Consider the following 18,159-nt stretch of genomic DNA (forward strand, 5'->3'; position numbering starts at 1 on the left):
CCCCACAATCAGGTAGCCAAAATAATCCCCAAAACCTACGATACGGAGAAAACCTATTGTGGGTGTTTAATGAGAACGTTTAGTTGCGACTACAGGGTACAATGAGTAAAAAAAGTTCGAGAACCATTAGACGAAGTTATTTGAATCAAGTACATTGTTCATCAGATTTCTGCAATCTGTTGGAAATGTTTTATCATCAAACCCAGTACAGTGCCGAAGTAAATTCGATTTTAGAATTAAGTTTTCCCTTCTGTGTTTTAAAATGTTATTTTCTGATTCGTCACAATGGAACATTCTGCACCACAAGTCGTATACTAAGAGGTTTCATATCATCGTTGCTTTAAACAGTCCCGTAAGTAATAATTGATTATTCTATTATCAACATTAATCTGATTTCAATTGTAGAATAAGGGCATCCCCGAGGGTAATGTCGTCGCTTTGTGTTCGAAGGGTCACAGGTTCGATACCACATGAGGCACATAGCGACTCGGATCCCACTTTATTTAAACTATAAGTCAAGTCCCGATTAGCTTATCTGTGCATAAAATGGACCAAATCTCAAAAGAAAACAAAAATTTAGTAGAATAAGAGGTTTTTAAAAGTACCGCAGTGATTTACCTACTCAAGCAGAAAATAATTGTGCTCAAAAACCCAGCAATGTTCACTTTGGTGTTAAGTTTACTTTCACATCTACCTGAAAATGTTAACCCGTCCAAAATTGAACATTCTGGATAAATCTGTAACGTGCCCTCTAGAGAAAGAAAATTTTCATGCACATAAACGTTCATTCACCATTAGGTCCAATAACTAACTAACTCTCTAGCCTCTTAAACCCGAAGGTTTATGGCTGCAGCAAAACAAGCCTATCATATATCTTTATCCTGGGCAAGATCAATCCAGTCTGTTCCATTCTTACTGATTTCCTTTAGATTCATCTCAACATTATCCTTCCATCTTCGTCACGGCCTTCCTACAAGTTTTCCCTACAAGATTCCTGTAAACTCTTCTTTCCTCTCCATTCGTGCCACATGGCCTGCCTACCTAAGTCTGTTTGATTTAATTCTTCTAATAATGTCTTGGCAGGAATACAAATTGTGCAGTTCTAAATTATGTAACCTTCTCCACTCACCTGTCTCCTCATTACTTTTAGGTCCAAATATTTTCCTAAGGATTTTTTTTTCAAATACTCTCAATTTATGTTCCTCTTTTCATGTAAGGGACAAAGTTTCACATCCATATAATACTACAGGCAAAATTATTCTTTTGTATATTTTAACTTTTAGTTTCTTAGATATTGTAAGAGAAGATAAATGTTTATGAAGAGAAAAGGAACACGCATTTCCTGAATTTAGTCTGCTTTTTATTTTCTCTTTAATATCATTTTCATTTGTTAGTATTACTTCTAAGTACTTAAATTTTCAAACTGAATCAAACGAGTTGTTATCAATAATTCGTCTCATACCCTTAGGTATGGGGGGATCCTTTGGGAATGTAGCTCACTAATCATCATTCATCCTTGATGGTAAAGCACTCTCTTCTCGTGGTGAGCTTGGTGGTAAGGCGCTAGAGGTACTAAATTTACACACTTGAATGGCAACACATGATACTTGAGTTTCACACTCCTAAAGACTGGATCAGCATGGCTAATGTAAGGATATGCCTGTCTCTGTACTCCAACTGAAGATCTGCTGGGAGAGGTTATGCTTGTGACTGTACGTAGAGTCTGACTTGCGACTAGCATTAACACGTTCTCCCTAGAACCTCCTCCTCTCTTTCTATTCAATCGTAACTTGCTCCTCAATAACTGAATTAGAACTGACCCCGAACTCTCTGCCTTGCAGACATTTATTGCAATTCAATTTACTAAACAAATGCACAATCAGGCATGTAGCCTCTTCCTGGATTTCGTCCGTTTACATGTTTATACCGCTGATGACCAGGAAGAGCTTCAGTGCTGTCTGACACTGCATTCCTGTGATGTTTCTGAATATGTCCCGATTGGAAAACGATGGTTGAATGACTGGAAGTTGGAGTTCATTGTCCATAATGATTAAAAGATACTACGGATCGTTACGAATTGCATTTTGATTATTACCTAACACTTGGTTTCGGACTGCAAACATATATTTAGTTTTATCTTTGCTAACTTTCAAACCTATCTCTTTAGCTGCTTTTAAAAATATTTTAGCATTATTCTTAATTGTATTTATAGTAAGTCTGCATCATCTGCATATGCTAAAAGCTGAGACAGATCATTTAATTTTAGTCCTTCATTAGTTTCTTTTACATTCTTATCAGCATACTCTAAGGCAAAATTAAAGAGCAATGGAATTTTCTTGTTTTCAACCCATCATGAATTATAAATTTGTCAGACATATTAATGCACACACGAATTTTATTTTCTATTTCATTATTACATACTTTTATCATATTAACAAGCTTAAGATCCAATGCTATCATTAACCTCTTCATTTATGACTTAATTTTATTCTTGCTATTCGGCACTCGTTAAGAATTGTAATTGGAAATTGTTTTCCACAAGACAACTTTCGATACGCTACTACTCGTGTATTTTGCCTCGTCATCTGGTCGTACAATAATTGAGTATGTAAACTGTTTCGATGGGTAGTTTCTTCGCAAGCCGTTGAATTGAATCAAAATAAGTCATAATGTAGTTATTTTTATGTGGAGCAAGATAATAAAATGTAATGACAATTGGAAGAAAAATAGGCGATTATCTCGCTAGAGTTGGCAATGTTATGGCCAGCGCTTGGGAAAGTGATCAGCGCGTGAGGAATGATTCACTGAAATCAGCGACTAAATCATCTAACCTACAGTTGTGTAAGTCAGTATCAACAGTTGATTTACCAGAAATTGCCAGAGCTACACCGATGATATAATAGAATTGAATAAATATAGAAATATATTAATGTCATATTATATTAATAAATATCTAAATATAAATGTAGAATTATATAATAATAATAATAATAATATAAGCAATTAGAACGCTGGATAATTCTGTTTCACTTCTACGACGCTCGACGTTAGGCCAACGCTCGTCACCTTGTTGTTTACAATTACATGGTCTATATTGTTTACTTATAGAATGTAGGCAACTGCTCTTAACGCGTAGACGCCCATCACTGCTTGCTATGCTTATTTTTAACGTTTTAATTTTTTGTTATAAGAATTTGTTGAAAACCCGGACATTTTTATTTTGAGAAAACTCATCCGGACATTCTTTATATTATCTAAAAAGAGGACATGTCCGGGAAAAAGGAGACGGACGTTCTTAAGAAACAGACAAGTGAAAGAAGCAAAGTACAAAAGGGAGAAGAGGCGAGAGGAAAAGAGTGAAAGAAAGAGGTAAAATAAAAACAAGTGAATAGGAAAAACAAGCGAAGGGGAAATAGAGAGTGAGAGAGAAAGAGGGGAGTTAGGGTTCAAAGGCGAACAGAGACAAAGATAGAAATACAATCAGAGAGAGAAAGGAAGAAAGGAATTTATAAAGGACAAATAAGGGAGAGAAGGAAAGAGAGAGAGATAGAGAGACAGAGAGAGAGGGGGGAGGAGAAAGACGAAGAGACAGAGACAGATGAGACAGAAGGTAAATTCAACTACCGGGAAGAAACACTTTCATTACGTTGCAAGAAAATATTTCTGTAGAAATTCTGGATTTACGTTCGGCATAAATCTTTATCCTTCCGTTTTGAAAGTGAATTTGCATTTTGACTATTTTTGCATTTAGGCTACCTTCACTTCACTTTAATTTAGTTTAACCTAAGATGTTTTCTATATCAACTATAATAAACCAGCATTGAAAACTTTGATTCCAATAACCAAAATAATAACGGAATGAGGGTTTCCGTGTTTTCATTCGCATGTCGACAGATGTCAGGCTCATCAGTGAATTGGCTCCTTTCCTAGCTGTGGGTGGAGGAAGTAGTCAAGCGAGCTGAACGAAAAAAAGTATGAAAACACACGAGGAGAGGCCGATAGGAAGGCGAAGTTATTTTCAGAAACGCGAGATATAGCTAATGTGTTCCTCATTTTAAGGTTCAGTTCTCGTTCACATTCCGTGTAGTGTGCTTAGTGATCACTCAGTGCGAGGGATTTGACCACGATACTTTTTTCCTTTATCGCGTGTGCCAATAAGGAAGCATGGAAATATCAGCTGACGTCAGTACACAACTTCGAGGCTTGTTTCTTAATACAAGTTGTCTTAGTTTTATTTTACTGGATTTTATAGTAGATAGAAGCTGAATGTATTAAATTTCAATATAACAATCGCACAAAAATATTAGCTTGCAGTTAGACAGTAGGTTGCAAGGTCAAAACATGATAATGTTTTAACTTCAGTCTTTACCATGCCTTGCTTTAAGACAAAGTTCAATAACAATAATCAGATTTGAGAGTAAACTTTCAGATGTAGAGAGAAGAAATGTTAATTTTGATTGTCACAACATCTAACTATCAGCGTTAGTTAAAATCTTTGAGTGTTTAGTATATAAACCATAATTACAAAAACGTTTTGCCCTTATACATTTGCGCGTCCAAAGTAAAGTTGACTGTGGAGGTCATGTTCTGAAGTGACAGATATTTATTCATTCACCCCTCATATATATATATATCACACACACACACATATATATATACACATAATGAACTCGAGATAAACGAAGGGCCTTCAGATGGCACAGTGGTAACGTTTTCGCCTTGTAATCAAGGGGTCCCGTGTTCGATACCCGATGGAAGCACATGGCACAGTGGTTCGGATCCCACTTTAAACCATAGGTCCAGTGCCGATTAGCCTATCTGTGCATAAGGAGGACTTCAAAAACAACAATTCAATTCAATCGAAATAAACAAGCAACTCGTTCAGAATATTAAACCTAAATTTTCATTTTAGTAAATAGCGGCTTGCTACATACAAACTGTATTGTGTCTCATTGCATGTGGTACTGCAAAATTTTAAACTAGATTTACGAAATAGAAATTTAAGAACAGTTGAATGTTATGTCTTCGTTCCAATCTCAGTAATTCTGTTTTCATATGTAACATGAAACATACATGCGGCGATGTAGATTCAAATAAATTCACTGACACAGTAAGAACGAGCGACTATTCAAAAAATGTTGCACTTTTAATACTGGCTAGTTGTGTACTGACGTTGCGTAATATTTGAATGATGTAGGTCTGGGGTCAATTGGCATTCGAGGCATCTCTAGTTTCGGGCTTCGAAGGAGGAGCAAGAAGCCCTTTCCCAAACACGGTAAGATATGCATATATGTGTATTTTTTTATTAATGTTTCAGCCTTTATGATTGTTGATTTTACAAGCAAGTTGCAAATGCAGCTCCGTTTCCTTTCTCTGGCAACGGCATAAATAATCCATTGCAGTCTTATATTTACCTCTAATTTGATTTAGAGGTTTTTCTATATCTAAAATATATTATATCCGGGTATTTTGATGTACCTGAAATTTATGATATCCGTTATTTTGATACATCTGCTATTTATTTATTCCAGTATTTGGATATGTCCCAAAGTATGACAAATAAACCAACACATCCTAATCAAAATCACAAGGACTTCAAACCAGGGGGCAACAGGCTTTCTGGTGTGGGCAGATCACTGGATGGCTGTCGAAGATTTGGGTGGGCCACATTTCTTGCTGTCCAAGAAAGTTTACATGTTGCAGTAAAAGAATATATTGTTGCTGTTTCTTAACATAATTTTTTTACAGTGCAGAGTTGTCAACTCTACGCCTAACTCCCAATATGAATGGAGGACCGCATCTGTCGTTGGTCAGCGGATCCCTCGGATCTAGCTGGGAGGACCACATAGTAGTCCACCAACCCTACCCCACCTCTGCCAAACGTGGAAAGCTCATAGAGCCATGACAGGACAGCTCCATAAATCCCAACAGAGCAAAATGTTTACTATTTCACTCTGTTGGTTGTCTAACTGCAGTGAACAAGCCATTGGGCGATGGGGTCGTCACACCGCTAAAAATATATATATACGAATTCTAATGTTGCATTCAAGTACATTTAAAGTTTGGGTTCGATTCCATTTCGCAACATGACATGGTAACTGTTAAAAATGATAAACTAGTTAACAGTATAATGTGTTGATAGGAAACATGGAAAATTCCAATTATACTGCAAGACCTCCATGACACAGGGGTTAGTAACGTGTGCTCCGAAACCAGAGATCCTAGGTTCGAAAAATATTCAAAGGTCTCCCATCATGTTTATTATTATCATCTACAAATTTCCGTTTTCATTAGAAAGGGCAAGTAGATCTTCGGGAAACACCAACAAGACGGTAACATTTTTTAGCATTTTTCAAATCGGCTAACTAGAAACCTGTACCCCAGAACTCTCATTATATTTTCTTGGAGAAAATGTTCATTTGGAAGAGTTGAATTTAAACTGCGAATTATTATTACTATTACATCAATTGCACGTTATAATTTTCTCAGTTCTTTTGAACTAAATTATTAAACATTTAAAGTTATAAAATTATGAACAACTTCTAGCTTTACATGTTTCTCTTATAACCAAATAGATATTAATAGTTTTGTACTGCCATCTATAAACGACAAATATAAACTTGATACATGTTGTGTCATTGGAGAGCGGATGAATGGAGCAAGGGGATGTTAAACTTACATGTCTTAGAGATAATAGTACGAATTGGGCTGTTCTTTTAGAAGGGGAGTATAGCAGTAGCTACGGTTAAGGTTAAGGGGGCGAGGTGGCAGTTGGCCCCCCCCATCACTTTTCGCCACTTTTGCCCCAGCACTATACTAAACCTTATCTACAAAGGGAAATACATTGTCTTTGCCCCCCAGTTTTGGCACTTTGCCCTCCCGATTTCGGAACCCAATCCCCGCCACTGGTGTATAGTCTATATTTTAGTCAGGGCACCATGAACAGAGGGCGCTCCGAGAATTTTCCAGTGTTTCGGCAGGCCTGGCTTGTGGTTTTGTGACTAGGATGGCGCTACTCGAAAAAAAGAACCGGGTCTGGTGCCTCTTGAAAAGCAGAAGCTTTACCTCATAAAATTCCGTCGCGGCGTGGGGTAACACAAACACATGGGAACCCGACCCACGCCCACCCAAACGGTCACTAACTTAGAATTGTTTAACTAAGCTGGGTCTTAAGAGTTAACAACTTACGCCAACCAAAATACTTCAGTCTCCCGCACACGGCGGTCTACTTTTGATTTGTTTTCGCAGTCAGAAAGGGTTAGACAATCATTTTGTCTCATCTCCCAGGAAGTGATGTAGTGATGACGTCACAGTGAACTGAACATTGTTCATTGACCAGCTACTCGCTCACTGAAAAAATGGGAGGGGGTAAAATTGTCTCGCGGATATTTTGTGTACTGGGGGAGTTCCCAACCATCTGCCATAAAAAAGGGGAAAAATTCATAGCGATAGCTCGCACATGAGATGAGAAATAAACCTTATTCTAAATCTAAATCTAATTTGTACCCTCTCCAGTGGAAGCAATTGGGGGAGGCATAGGGGGCCAGTTGCCACTCCCCCTACTTTTTCCACTTTTTGCGCCCCGCACTTTTCGCACCCAATCGCCGCCACTGATCCTCTCTATATGTAATCAATGACGCCACGAACTGTACATTGAAGTCATATAAACTCATCTTTTTGGAGACGTGCTTCAGTGTTGCCAACTTACTAAAAATATTAGGTAGGGTGAAACGCTTGAGTTATAAGTTCACAAGAAATCTCATATACCCTCCCTTCCATGTATCATGCTATTAATGCATTCTTACTTATTCTTTTCAAAAATATGTTATTTACTGATTTAAATAAGCATTGCACCACGAATCACGATAACAAATATAATAATAATAATAATAACGACAAATTATTGGGTGAACTCGGACCGCACGGGCTCATATAAGTTGGGCCACACGAGTGCCTTGTCATTCTATTAATTATTACCCATTAGTTAGGCTTCTCGGTGCTTTATTTTGATAAATAATTAATATATTACTTTGTTTACTATTTCAGACCATCGAGAAGCTGCCAGACAAGGTCCTCCTCAACATATTCTCCTACCTCTCCCACAAGGAAATATGTCGCATGGCCATAGTCTGCAAGAAGTGGAGGGTGATTGCCTACGACACCCGATTGTGGCATAGCGTTTCCCTCCGTCCAGAGATATCCGGTCTCCATGTTGGCAGCCTAGAGTCTCTTCTGGCGCTGATCAGGTAAGGGTTACTTTCTGTACAAAGTTAACCAGTTTCTGTGGTGGAGTCGTGGCGCTAAGGAGCAAAGGGTTTCTAGATTCAAACCCTAGATCATAGACTTTGCATTGTGTTGTATGTAATTGTTTCGTTATCTACTTTGTTAATTCACCATTCATCCTCATCGTCGCGATTAACCTTGAGAGGTGGATGAACAGCGTAAAATAATCAACAATACAAGAATACTGCTTTTTCTTTCATTTGTTGGAGGTCTTGGATTTAATTCTGTGCTAAATCTACTCTCCGTGAACAAATTATATTGTAGTTATTCCGTTTTTCGTACTTACTATTTTGTTGTTAGTTCTTTCGTAGTGCACTTCCGAGCTTTATTTTATTTTGTTTTGTGTTCTTTTAAATAGATTACAACGTCTACACACAACAACTAAAACCGTTTCTAAAATCGAGATATTTTGAGAAGCTTCAAATTTAGACAGCAGATAGACAAAAATACGTCTCTCGCCAAAATGTTGATTTCTAATTTGAGCGTCCAAACTTAAAACTGTATAGGTCCAGTCGCGATTAGCCTACTCAGGACAAATTTAACTTAAATCTGGGGAGGTTTACTAATGAAAAATAGGAAGTTTGAACAAATTACTGTGCAGAACTCTAGTCGTCTGGATGTATATAGGATGTATGCAGGTAGGTCAGTTCGGGATATTCAAAGAACACCATGGCGTCATGGAAGAAAGCTTTTAATTTTCTGAAGAATAATTATATAATTTCTAAGTTTTCTGGAATTAATTTTCGACACATTCGTTACCTTATGTTGAATTATCCCTGCAAATCCTTAATTGATAAAAAAAATATACTTTAGAACTGCAATTTTGTTCAAATTAGTCGACATCCTATGACGTCACGGGAAAATTTTTGAATATAATATGTGCCAGACAAGCCCATCTGTACAAATTGCACCTTGTGACACATTCTATAGAAATTCAAGTTCTGTGGAATACGTACCTATGTATTCTAATAACATTCGTAATGAATGTAGGTTTGCGATAATATGGTCTCGTGCAGACAAGCTAATGAAGTCATTGTACCTGTGCGGACTATTCCAGAACCGACCTGGCGAATACTCTGTTCCTAAGGAGATTGCCAAAAATCCTCTGGCTCTCTTCCAGTTAAGTTCTTGCATGTCGTCCACAGAGAATGGAAATTCTTCTCAGCTACAGACTGTTGGTTCCAAACGAACATGACATAAATAAAGTATGCACATTTAACATACGGCAAGTTATTGAGAAGTTTAGTCCAGGTGCTAGTTGGCTTAACATTTAAGCTTATGTTCTAAGAGCAACCGAGTGCGCTAGAGGTGGTACTAGATAAGACTCCAGAAGAAGATGGAGATTGTAGAAAAGAATATTTGTCTCCAATCAGAAAAATCTTTTCACTTTCCTGACATGTTTTCAAAAGGTAGCGTCTGCGGATAAAGAAAGCCGCGTAGTATACCATGGCCTGCAATGATTTGATTTGTTTTTGTTATTTATCGTTATTTTTGCCACTTTTGGCTAATCGCAACGATGAGGATGAGTGACGATATGATGAATTTGATTAAGAACACCCATGCCCAAAAGCGGATCCGAACCCGGAGCCCATAGCGTCATAGCACGACCTTGGACTCTATGAGCTCACAGCCAAATATTACTCTGTGAGGCTTGTGTTATGGCCTGACCATCCTTGTTTATGATTATCCTTTCATCAATTTCATCATTCATCCTCGTCTTCGCGATTAGCCAAAAGTGGCACAAAAGCGAAGCAAAATAAAACTAATCAATCAATCGAATGATGTTATAATTTAAGACAAGGTCAAATGAAGATTACTTGTTGTATTTTAAAACGAAAAACTTTACAAGACATCACACTGGAAGATGAATCCCCCTCCCCTCAGAGAGAATGCTGGATGTACCCGTGCCTGTACGTCTCCCATTGAGAGGCTTGAACTATCCAATTATGATAGAACTCTTAGAACTCGATACTGCTTTCAGTGAACCGAAATAATATTTTTGCGTCTGTGTTATCGCACATGAATAACTCAGTACTATCTGGCATTTACAAGGTTCTGTTAATTTCAGCATCCGTTTCGGACCATCCTTGAGATACATAGAGCTTCCAATCGAGCTGATAACCCACACCGTGCTCCATGAACTGGCCAACAAGTGCCCCAACCTCACCCACATGCTTATGGACTTCTCCACTGCCATGCAGCTCCACGACTTCAGTGAAATGCAGGTGAGGCATAGTAGCTTTCGTCTTTTGTATTATAGTGAGAAGAGCCGAAGCGCCCTGGGCGAGAATAGACTTTGGCGCCTTCCCTCTGATTGAATTTTCTCATTTTATCCTTTTTAATATTCGGCGTAAACAGCAACTGTCCGTAATGTATACACTGCAAAAGCTACGTTAATTTTGTTTCCTGTCCAACCGCGGCCTATACCATTGACGTAACTTGGGGATTGCAAGATGGTGGCATCCCCCCAATTATCAGGGGTTATGTAAACTACAGGTCTGTGTCACCTATATAATGTCAGAGACAGAACTTACTTCGCCCAATGTATTATCACGAATGTGTTGTGAAATCAGGTCTATCTTTTTTATGTAACATCATTTAACTGAATATTTTCCTAATTTCAATAATATGCTCAGAACATTCTGAACAGTTCCTTTGAGTTCAGCAAGCTCTTCCCCCCCCTAAAATGTTATGTGTGATTCCTATGGTGAAAAACGAGTGTTTAAAACGTGGGAAAAACAGTGCGTTCTTAGTTTTATCTATCGAACGTATTGGCGCTGCAGTCGAAGTGCAATTCGAAAGATTTCCGCTTCCAGTACACTTAACGGCAAAGATAATGGTAGACAAATTGTCCACCGCTATTTTCATTACTTTTTTGTTCTACATCCTGTGATTTTTTAAGGAAATAAACTGTGTTGGTTCGAAGTAGGCATTGTTCTTTGCTTATTGAAGTCATTATTTCAATTCGTTGTTATCATAAAATCGTATAATTCAGACCGAATGGAAATGGTGGTGGACAATTCGCCACCGGTTTCTTTGGCCGTTGGGTGTACAGTGGGATCCATGAGTATTACCTTGCAAATTGTACATGACCATGTTCGTGCACTTTATTTGACCCAACAAGAGCTTCAAGAATTAAAAGAAAACTCAAAACAAGCTGTTGACAACTTCTGCACTAGTATACATAAAAATCCATCGCTTAAAAACAGATAGGATGGAATAGAAAAATTAATTAAAATAGTCATGGACAATTTGCACGGTAATACTCATGGATCCCATTGTACAACACTTCGGAACTGAACTGCGAGATCGTTCTCGAAGAGTTTTCGCTTCTAGTACTCTCTTGGACCTTTCGGACAAGGCCTTAAAATGGTCCCATATTATCAATTTTGTCTTTCAGCAACTATTCAAACGAGGGTTAGAAATTAAAATTGTAATTACGAAATATTTTCGCTTGTGTTTCCACCCCCTCTGGAAAGCAGCTATGTTCCAATTCCCTCCGCAGAAAATTCCTACGTACACTAGTGTCTGGCACTATTTATTTCTCTGTTCTATCGGATAATATCAAATTAAAATGCGTTACTGTGCATTGAGTAAATTTTTTGCTGTACAGAAAATCTTAAATACAATATTATTTCTACTAGAACAACATTTTAAAAATGATGCACAACTGCTTGAAATATAATAGAATACACATTAATCTACAGTGATAATATTTTTGTCTCTAGATCTAACTGTAGTGTTTATCTTCATAATGACTTCATCAAAATGCCAACACGTATTTCCCGATTTGGACCGTTTTCAGCTCGCCAAAAGCCAATGCACTTTGCATAACTCGGTAGTGCTGATAAATTTTCGGCAGACTCGCTAGCGAGCCTACCAACAACCTAGAGCGTGAGTAAGAAGATATTAGCGATAGGTCCTGGATTGATATGACGTCATCGAGTCGCTTGTTGATTGGAGACTTCGGGAATTATGACTCGCTTCCAAGCTACAAATGCAGAACAGGAAGATATATCGAAATATTTTCACTCGACGTTCTACAGGGTGGCTCAAAAAGTCGCTTACCACCCTCGGTCATAGGCGTAGCTAGAACTTTATATTTGGGTGTGCACAAAGAAAAAAATAAGGTATTGTACCTTTTTAATAGCATATTTTGCAACACAATCACTTGGCTCTTTAACTGCACTGATGTTTGTAAAGGAATATAAATTCACTAAATGACAGTGTTGGAAATTTCTGAATATATGTAGTAGAAAAAATCAAATTGCATAAAAAATTACACACACACAAAATATTCATAAATGTTACAAAAAAATACATCAAAATACACGTCATTTATAACAAGAGATGTCTGTCAAAAGGTACAATGTTCTTAAACTCATCAATAAATTCATTTACATCAATAAATAAGCTTTTTCCTGTTCCACAAATAACAAGAGCAGGGCTTCCAATGTATCCTGCATCTGAGTTGCTCTTAATTTAGTTTTGACTTGGGTAAGCTTGGAGAAAGCTCTCTCACACGTGCAGCTTGTGACAGGTATAGAAGAAAGGCGGTGCAGTACAGAGTAGAATGCAGTAAATATATTTTCTCCAATGACATAAAAAAATCGAAAATCTATAGACATCCGTTTCATCAGCGATAATGCACACGTTTGCACCAAGTAATGACATTTTCAACTTCTTACAAACTGCCGCATATTTTCTCTCTTATTGAAATATCTGTCTTTAATTCTCTTTGATAAAGCAGCCCATTATAGGGTGTGCCTAGGCACACCCGGCACACCCCGTAGATACGCCTGTGCCCTCATTACAGCTGACAACGTGGAAATGGTGATGACCAATCGTTGCCAGGCCAAGGGGGAACCACATTGACGCCACCCGCACGGTCGGCGGCCATCTTGATATCCGCCATCTTGAATTCAACTTCAGAATTTTAAATGGAAGGGGGTGATATGATATATCAAATCAGGCTAGAATTTCACGATAAATGCAATTGTGAAGGTTTTTTCGACGTATCTTTAACCAGAAAAAAGTTATGACTGAATTATTGTACCAATTTGCTCATTTTCGAGGTGTTAGAAAAATGCCTTAAAATTTGTTTAGCGCATTGGTAACGCATCGAGATGAAAGTGATGTCTAGGGAGAGAAGTTCGCATGCCATTGCACAAGATTTTAATTGGATACATCCATGAAGAGCTGCTCATTATGAATGGTTTCGACAGATCAAAGCTGAATGGTTAGTGCTGTTAAGTTAATGGTGTGGCGTGCTGTGTGGAACACGATTGGCTAGTCCATCGACGGAACCTTAAATGCTTAGGGCTAGTTGGATTTGTTAAATGAACAGGTTTTTTCATCCTTGCTTATGGAAGAAGGTACTTTTTACAGAGTTTTTCAAGAGGGAGGAACACCAGAACTCAATGGGAACGTTGTGAAGCAGTTTCCGTCCAAAGTTAGTTATCAGATGACAAGGGTCGCATATTCTGTTTATGAACTTCCTTATGAACATAAATATTAGCCTTGTCACTGTGAAGGACTTTTCATTTAATGGAAGCGTCACACTGTAATTGTTCGCGACAACCATTCATAATGCGCAGCTCTTCATGGATGTATCCCATTAAAATCTTGTGCAATGGCATGCGAACTTCTCTCCCTAGACATCACTTTCATCTCGATACATTACCAATGCGCTAAACAAATTTTAAGGCATTTTTCTAACACCTCGAAAAGGAGCAAATTGGTACAAGAATTCAGTTATAATGTTTTACTGGTTATAGATACGTCGAAAAAACCTTCACCATTACAGTTCTCGTGAAATTTTAGCCTGATTTGATATATCATATCACCCCTTTCCCATTTAAAATTCTGAAGTTGAATTCAAGATGGCGGACATCAAGATGGCCGCCGACCGCGCGGGTGGCGTCAATGTGGTTCCCCCTTGGCCTGATAATGATTGGTCATCATGGGCGTCCAGAAGGCGGGGGAAAGGGGGGCCACGCCCCCCCCGGGAAATGAATTTGTACCTAAACCTTATATATTTCACAAATAATTTCATTTCAATCACAGTAATTTATGTTAATTATTATAAATTCGTTGAAGAAACATGATAATTTCAGACTGAAATAGTGTTTTTTGAGGGGGCATCACTATTTTGGAGGAAAATACATGTCCTTTGCTCCCCCCTGGAAAATAATTACCATTCTTGCCCCTCCCTGGATAAAATCCTGCGGACGTCCATGTTGGTCATCACCATTTCCATGTTGCGCGCTCCAGTGGCCTTGTACCGAGGGTGTTAAGTGACTTTTTGAGCCACCCTGTATATTATATCATCGTGAACAAATCGCATCCAATATTAAGCAATAAATACCAAAGCTTGATGTGATTCACACATAAAGAAAACCTGTTTCATTAAACTAACAGCAATTATTATGCTGCAATAGGTAGATGCTTTTTTCAAACTTTTTTCTTGATTACTCATACCTCGTCCCCCCCACCCTTCCGTAGCTACTGATGATAATGAGGGCTACGTGTAGAATGTTATTTATGGAACAGGGAGTTATAAGTTAAACTTCAGTAGCAGAAAGAGTGTAAGGGACGATACTTCCACGTAGTACACCCAATTGTCAACCTCACTTCCAAGTAGTACACCCTGGACTGCAGACTAACGAGGCTCTGGCGACTGAACCTACGGCCAGTATAATCTTCGTAGGACTCTGTGTGTGTTGTCCTGTGTTTTGTCTTTGTATGTGCTCAGGCTCAGCTTTTAACCAAGGTAAGAATATTTTAATCCTCAGAGACTGTTTTATTTTTATGATAAGGGGCTGGGCCCCGTATAGTGGGATGGGTACAAAATAGCCTAAGTGCTGACGCACCCAAAATTTTAAATTCTAATTCAGTAGCAGAAGTTATATTTCTATCCATAACTTTATTTAAATTTAAAATTACTTTTCCAACACTTTCTTAAACATTGCTATATATTTCACATGAATACTCTCACACACATACTATATTATTATAATTATTATCACGTGGTTCCGGGTTCGGTTTTCAGTGAGGGTGCATAGCAGTTCGGATTTTACTGTAGCATAAATTAGACAAACTTTTCTGTGCTAGTATGCGAATTAGACTAGAAAAAGTAATTCGACAAGTCCATACTCAAAAAGATGTCAGTGGCAGGGAAGGTTCATCAAAATCAGAACCAAAATGTATTTTTCTTACATAACTTTCTTGAAGGTAGAGTTCATATTTTTCAGTAATTTGCTATATTCTATTTCATAGGCTTTTCCTACAAAATTGAGGTACATGTGCATCTGCTTGTCCGAGGTCATCTTCATGGAAGGTTTCATGCGGAAAATCTACAACTTTATCAACGGATTGGAAGTATTGCATTTAGTAGGCAAGTGTATATATTTTTTTATCTTGTAAGATACTATAACACACCATATCCAAATATATTCATGTTTGCAAAGCTAAGAATAAGGGGTGAATCATTTAGAAATCTACCCACCCTTACAAAAGTTCACGTACAGGGTGTGCCTCAAAAATGTAAATGAAACGGGCAACTGTACTACAATATTGTAATATTATCATGATGAATTGTTGCCTTCAAATCTGTAGTCCCGTGTATTCAATACTTGGTGAAGGTGGTTCGGATCCAACTTTAAACTGTACGTTCAAAACTAATTAGCCAATCCAACTTAAGACAAAAAATCTCAAATATGTAAAGTACAGTACAGGATATATTTATATACATACTAGCTGATTGGCCGGTGTTGCCCGGGTATTTATTTATCTTAATGTTCTATTAGACAGGAATATAATGAATTCTGACTATAGTGTAAAATGAACTTGGAGTTGAACGGCGTAGGGAGTGTCCCTATTCATCTCAGCGGTCCGAAAACTATGGATTCCGCACTAATACCGGTCGTTTTACATGTCACCCCCTTCTCACCCACGCCCCTAGGGGTGCCAGGGGTGTCTTGGAGTTGAACGGCATTGGGAGAGTTACTATTCATCTTAGCGACCCCGAAAACTATTTTTTCCACACTAATATCTGTCATTTTCGATTATTTTTACATGTCACCCCCTCCTACCCCAACCCCTAGAGATGCCAGGGGTGTTTTACCCCCACAGTATTTCTTTCGAGATTGCAAGTGATACGCGTAGGCGCTCCAGGCGTTCGAGAGTTATGCCGAAACAAACACACATACACACACACATACATCCATTTTTATATATTAGATTATGTGCGGAGCTTTTTCTTACTGTTCATAACTCCACTTACTATGATAACACAAATAACAATCGTGCAAAGTTAATCATTACTACTAGGAAAAATAAGAGTGTGTTATATTTATTTATATTAGCACCTTTTTACAAATTTACTTATATTTATTTTGTTAATACAAACGATGGGATGTGTTGGGCATCCCCGATGATGCAATGGTAACACTATCGCCGGATTCGATACCTTGCAGACACACGTAGTAGTTCGGATCCCACTTTAAACTGTAGGTCCAGTTCCGAATAGCCTTAATGTGCATAAAAAGGACCAAAAACACCAATTCAATCATAAAGTGGGCTTCAAACAAACTTTTCGAGAAACAATTGTTAGGTCTTGTTCTCGACTATGGTAAAAGATCTTCTGCATACCGTCGCGTACAACCAGAAGAAAGCGCCACCTTGTATAATATTATCTCACTACCAGCACTATAATTAATGTAATAATTAATGGACTAAGTTGAACATGCAAATATTATATTCTGTATAAACAAATACAATGACCTTTTTTTTTTCTAAAAAAATATTTTAAAGGTATTTTCATTTTCGACTTAAAATGATGCAGCCATTAACATTTCATTTTCAATCGTTCTCTCTATTGCGGTTATTGAACGCCAGTTTTCTACCTTTTGGATTAATAGCGTGAGTTGTTAATGACGGTGAACGATGAATTGATGAAATGTATGATGTGACAAACACAATGATATACACTTGCTTCAACCAGGATTCGAATCTGAGACTTCTATCTCTCTCTTGCATTTGAAATGAGTGGAAAACAACAAATTTGTCCAGGATAGATATAGGCTGTTACAAAAGTGTAGGTCCAAATAGTTACATGGGACAGGCTATGTAAGAGTTGCCAAATTAGTTATAGTGTAAATCACTTACTTATAAGTACGCACCACTCTATTTTACATTAAAAAAACATAAATAAAACAGGTAAAAACGTGCGGTTTGAAGTATTGTATAGCCTTTTAAACTCATCGCCTTACTTTGTGATGACCGAGGTCTAAGGCGCTATGCTTTGGATTCCGACTGCGAAAAGGCATGGGTTCGAGTCTGCCTGGGTTCAGTCTCTGGGTTTTCGGCGTGTGTATAGGACGAGTGGCAACCCACCATTGAGAGGAAATTGGGGAGGTACGAGTGAGTAGCGTAACGCGGTCATAAGAATCTCCTATAACGACTGGGGGTTCGACGTGCTGTGCTGACCCCACGTCACCCCATTACTGGTTGAAGATCTCCACAGCTCTAGAAGGTAGGATTGATTGATTGATTGATTGAGACTGGGAGTCGGGAGGTAGGCCAAGGTCCTTCAAGGGCTGTCGAAACACGGGTTATTTTATGTTATGTTCTTCATATACTAGTAGCCTAATACATTCATGGTTGTTGTCAAGTTTTAGTATATTGCATTTTATCTGTTCAAACATTTCTCTACGCTAAAAATGGATGAAAAAATGTAATGGATAAAATAACAAATGGTAAAAACAAACTATTTTTCTAAACTGTTGTGTTTGGTCATTGTATCAACTCTGAACGTACGTAAATGCGACGTGGGTTTGCGAATAAGTAAAGTATTTCTCTAACAGATGCCGCTAC

At 38.0% G+C, this 18,159-nt stretch overlaps 1 protein-coding gene across 4 annotated transcripts in view; it reads left to right on the forward strand.

Annotated features, from left to right (window-relative positions):
• Positions 1 to 18,159, forward strand: part of FipoQ (F-box/LRR-repeat protein FipoQ) — a 118,098-nt gene that overhangs the window by 75,279 nt on the left and 24,660 nt on the right. For 3 of the 4 annotated variants that reach the window (XM_083126771.1, XM_083126768.1, XM_083126770.1), the window contains exons 2-4: positions 8,047 to 8,246; positions 10,352 to 10,508; positions 15,562 to 15,679. In XM_083126771.1, coding sequence (XP_082982897.1) covers positions 8,047 to 8,246; positions 10,352 to 10,508; positions 15,562 to 15,679 — 475 coding nt within the window. Of the gene's footprint in view, positions 1 to 4,097; positions 4,183 to 5,197; positions 5,276 to 8,046; positions 8,247 to 10,351; positions 10,509 to 15,561; positions 15,680 to 18,159 lie in introns of those variants that run through there. The other variant, XM_083126769.1, reaches the window with a different exon arrangement.

This window comes from Lepisma saccharinum, chromosome 8, assembly GCF_977018435.1.
Source record: "Lepisma saccharinum chromosome 8, izLepSacc3.1, whole genome shotgun sequence".
Lineage (NCBI taxonomy): Eukaryota > Metazoa > Arthropoda > Insecta > Zygentoma > Lepismatidae > Lepisma > Lepisma saccharinum.